Raw genomic sequence first — 9,490 nt, forward strand, 5'->3', positions numbered from 1 at the left:
GTCTGATTAACGGTAAGATAAAAAAATATTGATATTATATAATTATTTATAGTTTATAAACAATACTTTAATAGCTAATCCAATATGTAATTAAACACGTGTAACATTGATGCAATCGCCTAGAACTCTCTTAACTCTTTCATATTTTACTTTAACCTAACCTAGCTCATAAGAATATTATTAACACGATGTCGGTGTTGAACATTTAAACTACCTACTTTCGACCACGTCACCCTTCCTACCCTCGACTTGGTTAGCGCACCACCAGTCATTAGTCAACCAGTTTTGGTTCATTGCCTTTTCGAGACGCGCTTTCGTGCTTGGTCGACTAAAAAGGTTTTATAGCGATCTCGACATTCGTATACATTGTCCGACCATGTTTTCCGGACGCCATTTTTATTTTTATATGTACTGCATTGTGCCCCTTGTGACCTTATGTTCGGACGTTTGACCCTGTGTGTGTCAAAGCCTCGTTTTGTTTTTCGCTGTTAATAACGCTGCCTGTTAGGCTAGGTCGTTAGGATTAGGTTAGAATCTTCGTCGTCAAGGCTCACGTGTTTTTCATCCGTGGCCTATTACACATCGATGCATTGGAGACGCAAAGCGTCGACAGGAATACCAACCGAAGTTGGGCTATTGAGTCAAGAACAATTTTTGCAGTAATTCTTTTATTGTATCTTTTAATTGATTTTTACGTAATATTGTTAGATTTTTATTTGATGAAAATTGTTTTTGTTTAGAAATAGTTTAAACGATTATTTATGGAGAATCCACGGCGCGGCAGAGGTCAAGCTCATGGGCCAAAACCTTCTCTTCCTCGTCAAATACCATGTTGGGCTATAATAACTCCACGTATGTACAGTTCTAATGTTTGGAAATTTACAAATACTCTACTTAGGGTAGCAAATAACTTGTATTTGTGAATTTCCCAACATTGGAACTGCCATGTACAAATGCCAATTTGATGATCTATGAATGAAAAGTTATATATCCTTGGTGTAAACAAACTACCTATTTAAAATATGATAAATAAAATAAAAAAACTAAACTGAGATTTTTTTTTTTTGTTGTAGTAAGTATTAAGAAATTTAAAACATTTTAAACATCCTATGTTTTTGTAAACAAACATTATTCTATTATAAAATACATAATTAAATATTGTTTTATGTAATGTAAATTTGATTACCTCGTCTTATTAGTTATTCCAGTCATAGTACATAATTCAGGAATTAAGTATACTAACTCTGTTTCCACGCATCCAATAGATTTTTTTTTTTTTGATATCAACATTGGTTTTTTTTGATTGCTAATAGTTATTTTATATCTCTAAAAATAAAAAAATACTTAAGCTTAGTTTACAGATGAAATATAAGAAACTAAAATTAACCGAATTTACTGTAAGCTATAAATTATAATTATGATATATAAAATAATAAACAACATACTTCTTTATAATAGTCTATAAATGATATACTTGATTCATCTTTTTTAAGAAATGTTGATTGAGTACTTGATTCCTCATCAACATCATCGATTCGATAAGTCTTGTTATTATATCTAGTTAAGACTATACTTCCTAAAACAGCCATTTTAAAAGTCATCTAAAATAGAATATTATATTATATTATTTTCATTTTTATTATTTATAATAAGATTTTGGCCAATAGACCATCTAATCAAGGGGAGAGGGGTTTAACCACCAAAACACTCTAAAGGTACGGCATTGCATAACTATAATGTTCATAGTATTTAGAAAAACTAAGATTAAATAATTAATTTTAATTAATTCATTAGGTATGAATGACTGAAAACAAACTAAATATGTATTTATGACAAATTAATAATAATAAAAAAAAAAAATAGTATATAGAAATAATAGTAAATAGAAAAATAATAAAAGGGCTCGATAATAATAAAATAAGTAAAAATAAAAATTATGAAAAAAAAATATGTATAGAAACAATTTTTGAAGACTATTTAAATAGAAAAATTGATAGATTTAATTATATAAAACTGGCATCAAATATGTAATATATATTTTATCTGTGTATCTCTATTCTATTGCGATCCTATAGTTTAAAATATAATAGAATAGAATCACCTGTGTAGAAGCAACACATGGTTCAGATTATTATTTTTATAAACATTTTTTGTAATAATGTTTTTGTTTTTGTGTCTGTGTATAGCATAACTTATCGAAATAATGCTTGTAAGTAACTTTTAGATTTATAATATACCTATTATTAATTAGTTAATTAATAAAATATACCTAATATTTATTATTCAATATTTTTTGTTTATTTTATTATGAAATATACAATTTGTAATAATGTTTATAATAAGAATAATTATGTGATCTAGTACAAAATGGTAATGAGTAACATGACCAAAAAAAATTGCCCAGCAATCATACTTTTGAATTTATTAATTATTATACTGCATATTAATATATTATTTGTTGCATGTATGTATTTGTTTTGTTATTATTACTTATTTGATTTGGGATGATTATGGATAATGTATTGTTGAGTGTTGTAAGTAAATTTTAGATTTTAATAATTTCATTGAAAACGTTTTGAGTCCTAAGTTTTAACCTAACCTATGTTTGGAGTATATGCCGTATCTAGAGTAGGTAGTTATTAACCACTGTTCATAATAGTTGGTGGTACCTATTAATTAATTATTATAAAAATACTGTATTATGTAGGTTACAAATTACCTGTACACCATATGCATGATCAACAATTATGCTCAGAAAGACAATAATCATTGAAATTAAAAATAATTGTTTACCAAAAATTAGTATCCAAATAAAAATTGAGAATAACCATGTAAAAAAAAAGTCTAAATGTTTTGGAAAAAAAAAAGCTTTTCCAAAATACCGTAAAGAATAATTTAATTTTACAAACGCAACTAAGACTTAGTCAGATGAAAAGAAAGGTTTAAGGTACAAGGAAAATGAAAAATTATTTGCCCTTAGTTTATATTATAATTCACCAAAATCATATAAATTCATGCAGAAATGGTGATGTATTCCGACTATATCTACGATCATTAAGGAATTGGCTTCAATTATTAGATGTTTCATGTGGATTAAACTCAAATATTTTTGAAATACTTAAAACTAAGTTTACATTTATTGAAGATAAGGACAAACTAGTGTCTATAATCATTGATGAAATGTCAATCAGAAAATTAATTTCATACAATTCGAAAAATGATTTATTTAGTGGTTTTGAAGATTTTACAGATAATTCAATAGTTGATTTAAAGAATATTAAATACTGTGACCAAGCTTTAGTTGTAATAATAAAAGGTCTCACTACTCCTTAGAAACAAGTTATTGGGTACTTTTTTTCAAGTGGACCAGTCAAAGGATATAGGCTTAAACAAATTGTTGCACATACAACAACAAAATTAAAGGAAATAGGACTTATACCAAAAGTGATGATTTGTAATCAAGAAACGAACAACTTGTGCATGCATAATTTGTTTGGAGTCACTTATACAAGACCTTACATTAATTTTGAAGGTGAAAACATTTATTTTTTCCATGATAGCCTTATAAAATCTGTAAGATATAACTTTAAGAAGTATGACATTTCCAATGATGACGAAGTATTATATTCATGGTAAGATTTGATTACTTTTTATAATTTAGATAAAAATAAAACCTTGAGATTAACATCAAAATTAAAAACATTCACATGGATCTACCACCATTCTCCCCACTGCGGGTTTGTTGGCTACCCAAACATTAAGTCACACAGTTAGTTCTGGTATATTAACACTAGTGGCACTGAACACAATGAGAAGTAAAGCAACATACCCTGTCAAATGTATTTCATTTTTTGACATTTTTAATAGTATAACATACAATGAACCAAAATTTTGAGGAGACCATTGACCAAAGATTCCTGTCCCTGGGAATTTTTAAAAAATGTTGATAAGTTTTTAAATAATTTGAAAATTCATAATAAGTCAGGAAAGCAGCCTCCGTATATTAAAGGATGGAGAGAAAATATAAATGCACTTAAGTTATTGTTTGAAGATTTAAGCACAGAATATTCCATAGAATTTTTACTAATCAAAAGGTTAACTCAAGATTGTATTGAAAATGTATTTTCCATAATTAGAGCAAAAGGTGGTAACAATACAATTCCAGATGCTACTAAATTTCAATCTGCAATAAGAATGTTGATATATAATAATTTGCTTATGCCATCAAAAGAAGGAAATTGTGAAATGGATGCCTGCCAATTTTTAAACCAAACTTAATGAAATAAAAACAATTAAATTACAAGTAAATTCATTTAATACATGGGATAATACAATTGAAAATGATGAAGATACGTATAACAATATACTAGATGTACATTTGTCATCAACAAATATTAACAGTATACTCATGGATCCACATAATTCATCTGCAGTAACTTATGTCACAGGATGGGCATGCAGTAAACTTGAACATCCTGAATGTATCAGTCAATTGGCAGCAAATAACAAAAATGACACAGCTGTATTTAACCCATGTACTACTTTCATTGAAATGAAAGAATATGAAAATAATGATTTGCTGTATCCATTTGATTCAACGATTGCTTTTTGTAAAAGAATGACTTGCTTATTTAAAGAAAATATGCAAAACATGCAAAAATGCTGTTCTGTAGTATTTGTGAAGTTAAGGTTGCTGCATACAGAAAATTTATTGTTGAACAACATGTGTTTCGCATTAAACATATTAATGGACTTATAAACACTTCATTTTTTATTTAAAAATTAATTTCAACATTTTAAGTGTTTCATAAGGCAATACATTTTACAATACCCTAACCCAAAAGTAAAATAATAATAATAATATTGTAAAATAAGAAGCGCTCAGCGCATTACAATATTATAGTAAAATCACTAAAATTAAACATTATTAACAATTACTAAACCATCATGATCGGCTTCTATTTCAACCTCCTCTGGTATTGGGGTGTGTTATGTTTATCCATAAAATTATTGATTTCAATTTCTGTTTTAGTTAATTGTTAATACAATTTTTTCACAATTTTGATTCAATTAATCAATATAAAACTTGCATGGTTTACGCAGCAACGCCTCTCCTATTCTGCCGCTGCACACACACACACACACACACACACAAGCACGAGTCACGCGAGTCATCGCCATCGTTACTTTTTTTCGGGAAGTACAGACGATGACGAAGACTATACTACTATAGTGACAGCGTCGGCGGTGGCGGAGTTTTTCGGTAGCAGCTGTTTGCTGCTGTTGCGACGAGGACGACGATGTGCAGCGGCCGGCGGAGGCGACAATTTACGCGACCTGCTACGTCGAATATAACATAAATGTACGAAGTAGCCGTCCGAATCCAAGATCTTGGTCAGAATCGGCTATTTTGAGTACTCTAGCCCCCCCCCCCCCCACACAATATTCCCACACGAACAGGTCTACGGCCGAAAATCCATCACTGCCGTCGACGTATAATAATAATGATAATAAATATTAATAATACTAGTTACTACGAGTATGAATATAAAAACGGGGCCCGTCCGATTTAATAATATTATATTCATGACGAAAAAGGTCTGCGCGGAGTGTAGGCATTTATCGAGCGGGATGACGCGTATTCGCGTCCCGTAATGAATATTATTATGAGAGAAAAAAACAACCATCACGGCGCGTATTACAATAATAATTAAATAATATACTATTATATACACATATAATATAATATGTGTGTGTATGTTTTCTCCGGTACGACGACGAAAATATAAATGTATTAAAATTTGAGTTTGAAATGTTGGCCGCACTGAGTCGCCGTATCTTGAAACACTCGTTCCGATTATTACAAAATACAAATCGTCGAGTAGTAGTTAATGAGCAGCCCATATGAGTATAGCTGCTATACACGTCTGTCAGCTGCTGCTGTCTTACATTGCCTAATGCTATACTAGAATATAATATTATGATTATCCATAGTATTTGACATCCCTACGACGTACCGATTCGACGACTAGTGAGTAGTGACTACCGAGTGTCCGAGTAACCTACCGACTGACGTGTATCGAGTTTCGTCTTCCATTTTACAGTTTATTTGAGTAGGTACAAAATAAAATCTTTGATTTAACACGTCATTTTGTTTAAAACTCATACATTGTTTATAAGTTGTTTTTGTAGAATGTAAACAGGGTTAAGCTTAGATTAAAAACTAAAATATGAAATTATTTTTATATTTATTGTTTAAAATATCTTATAACAGGTAAAATGTGTATTCCTGATTTGCGCGTACCCTTGGACGACTACGCGATACCTGACAATGAAGGTGTGTTTGAGGAACCACAAAGAGGTGAAGACATTTATTATTCTGATTATGAATCTTCATCAGACTCAAGTTCAGGTAATTGATATGATCCATCTTATGTACATGGAGTATTTTATTATTGTCATAATGAATTAAATGTGCATTGTCTTATCTATAATAGACTTGATAATTAGGTACCCAATTACCTATTATAACCATAGTAATTATAGATTTATAAAAACAAATAAGCAAATCTATCATAGGTCTATGATTTTAATGTAATATGGTGGTATGTTCGGATCAAAGCTACATATTCTCATTGTTAGAGATAACAATTTATTTTGCTATTTCTTTATTATTTTTACTCAATAAAAATTGCCACTGTTATTTTACAAGATGATAATGATGATGATAATGATATTGAAGAACTCGATGACAATGATGATGGAGAAGAAAATAATGACGGTGGCAGTCTAGGTGATGACGACAATTATGACCAAGTAGATGAGGAATTATTTGCTTATCTTTATGACGTCAATAGTTCAATGCATCCAAATACTTTATTCGTTGGTTCCACAGTTGGTGCACTTTCTTTTCTCCCGGACCCAAGCATAAATATTATTGCTCTTGGTCTCTCAAATGGTGTTATTAAAATGTATGTAACAAAAATTCTTTCGAATTATAAAATAGTAGTTATAAGTATTTTAAATATAAATACTTTTTATTAAACTTATAGGTACTTATATGATGATATAGATCAGCAGTATTTGAGAGCAATAAATGATGTTCATTTAAACAAAATTACGGTATTAGAATTTGATGAAACTGGTGAATATATATATTCAGCTTGTAAGGACAATAATGTCTCAGTGTCTGATGTCGAAACAGGACAACTTAAAGCATACTTTGAAGAAGCTCATACAGCAGGGTTAGTTTATTCAAATTTGGCTAATTTCTATAATTTAGTATAAAAAAAAAAAAATGTTTTTTTTATAGGAGTTTTGTAACAGCACTTTCTTTTATTGATGAAAATGTATTTGCTACTGGTGGTAAAGATGGTGTAGTTAATGGTAAAAAAAAATAACACAATAGTTACACATGTTAACAATATTTAATTTAATTAATTTTATATACATTTTCCAGTTTGGGATATAAGAGCAAGTGGGTGTAGATTTTCATTAAAGAAATCTGAAGACAGTATTGATTCAATGATTACTATTAATGATAGTAATAATCAACCTACTTTAGCTTGCACAACAGGTGATGGTACATTGACTATTTTTGATTTGTCAACAAAAAAAATAGTTATTCAGGTATTTTAATATATTTTTACTAGTATACGCATTATTCGATTTTTAACAAAATTGTACATATTTTTAATAATATATTTCAGTCGGAACCCTATAAATCTGTATTAACTAGCTGTGTAACAATGAAACAAAAAACAAAAGTAGTATGTGGTACTGGTGTAGGATCACTGATTACATTTAATACTGGAGACTTCAATGCATTCCATGAAGAATTCCCATGTTTTGATAAAGATGCCGCTGTGACCAGATTAGTTCCACTTACAGAAAACATTATAATAAATGCTTTAGATAATGGAAATATCAGGTATGATAAATACACATTTTTTTTTTCACACAGAAATAATTAAAATTTAAACATTTATTATTTAGGGCAACACACTTATTTCCCAACTCTCATTTAGGCATTGTTGGTCAACATCAAAATAAGATTGATCTTTTGGGTGCATCACCTAATGGTGAAATATTAGTTTCAACAACTCCTTTCAGTGTTGTTGTTGCCTTTTGGTATACAGAATTACATCTTCATCGGGATTGATTTAAAAAGCACTGAGAATATCAACCAAAAGAATTAAATTTGCCATCATGAAAATATGTTGTTAATGCCACTGACTTTTTTTCCAGTCTTTTCAATAAATATTTGTAAATGGTACATTGTATTTTAAACTTTTTAGATAATGACAAGACTGCAAATTTTATTATTAAATTCATTAAAAAAATTACTGATGAAACATTTTATCATATAAGATTTTACTTGGTATACATATTGATATTACGATATATTATATTATATATTATTTTTTAATTTTTAAATATTATACTTATTGTATTTAAATTATCATAAAAATAAAATTTTAATTTTATTTAAATTGACCAATATGTCATGTTTAATAATCAGTATACTACCTAAAACACAATAAAACTATAAAGTTGTAATGAATTAGTTTTTTTAAGTATAAGTCAATCAAATGATCCAAAATTTTAATCATTTTAATAAATGAATTCCATGTTATAATTAAATGGTTGTTTTAATATTACCTTTATAAAGTAATCAGTGATTAAGTAAATATATTTACTATAAAGACCGACTAATATTAAACAATGAATAATTATCAAATTAAATTTTTAATTGATTATATTTATAAATATATAGGGAAATACTTATCATAATATTGTTTATCTTATAAATACAATTACCTTAACATAGTTATCTGTGCTATCATCTTGCTGGACTCTTAAGTATGTGATTCCAAAAGTCAAGTGACTCAAATTTTCTCTGTTGACCAAGAAGAACAATCATTATAGAACCTGCCCAATGAAGTCCTTCACCAAAATGTTCCCTAAAATACATTTATAGAAATCTGTGTTCTCATTAATTATAATAATAATAAATAAACGTGCTTACTCAACAGTAAATTGTGTATTACCCACTGGTATACAAAAGACAAATTGGAATGCTGATGGAAGTCTATGAAATTCTGTACAGTCGTCTATGTTCATTACACCATTTTGAGGTAGTGGACTCACCCATACAGGGTAATCTAACATACCTCAGACCTCAGTCTTGAATGTACCACTTCAAATATTGATAAACAACAGAATAAATGCTCACATGTTAAAACGTCTAACCTGCTCTATTGTAACTTGCTATTATTAAAATTATAATATAAATAAACAGTAATTTAATAGTTTATGGATTATCTAGATTAACTAACTTAAGTAGTTCCATATCACTCAATATTAGAAACAATTTGTAAAGCAGCATATTTTGCTTCTAAGCGTTTTTGTTTACTTTCCGTCTTTTCACCTTCCTTAGTAAAAGATTTAGGTGAAATGTTTTGGAATAGTGTAGTATGTATGAGGTCAC

General features: G+C 28.8%; 1 protein-coding gene across 1 annotated transcript; it reads left to right on the forward strand.

Moving 5' to 3' along the window:
- The first annotated feature begins 5,893 nt into the window (after positions 1–5,893).
- LOC114130079 (WD repeat-containing protein 55 homolog) lies at positions 5,894–8,248 on the forward strand. Its single transcript, XM_027994972.2, has 8 exons — positions 5,894–6,113; positions 6,275–6,412; positions 6,713–6,971; positions 7,053–7,244; positions 7,313–7,386; positions 7,460–7,629; positions 7,710–7,930; positions 7,996–8,248. Exons 2-8 carry the CDS (start codon positions 6,280–6,282, stop codon positions 8,159–8,161), a joined length of 1,215 nt encoding a protein of 404 aa, XP_027850773.2. The 5' UTR covers positions 5,894–6,113; positions 6,275–6,279; the 3' UTR covers positions 8,162–8,248.
- The last annotated feature ends 1,242 nt before the right edge of the window (positions 8,249–9,490 follow it).

Source organism: Aphis gossypii, chromosome X (genome assembly GCF_020184175.1).
Source record: "Aphis gossypii isolate Hap1 chromosome X, ASM2018417v2, whole genome shotgun sequence".
Classification (NCBI taxonomy): domain Eukaryota; kingdom Metazoa; phylum Arthropoda; class Insecta; order Hemiptera; family Aphididae; genus Aphis; species Aphis gossypii.

What these genes read in the sequence shown, in the direction of transcription:
- LOC114130079 (XM_027994972.2), top strand. Translation starts at nt 6,280, where the DNA reads ATGTGTATTCCTGATTTGCGCGTACCCTTGGACGACTACGCGATACCT. An exon ending in TTCATCAGACTCAAGTTCAG is followed by an intron (nt 6,413 to 6,712) that starts GTAATTGATATG and finishes TTATTTTACAAG; the next exon opens with ATGATAATGATGATGATAAT. An exon ending in TTAGATAATGGAAATATCAG is followed by an intron (nt 7,931 to 7,995) that starts GTATGATAAATA and finishes TTTATTATTTAG; the next exon opens with GGCAACACACTTATTTCCCA.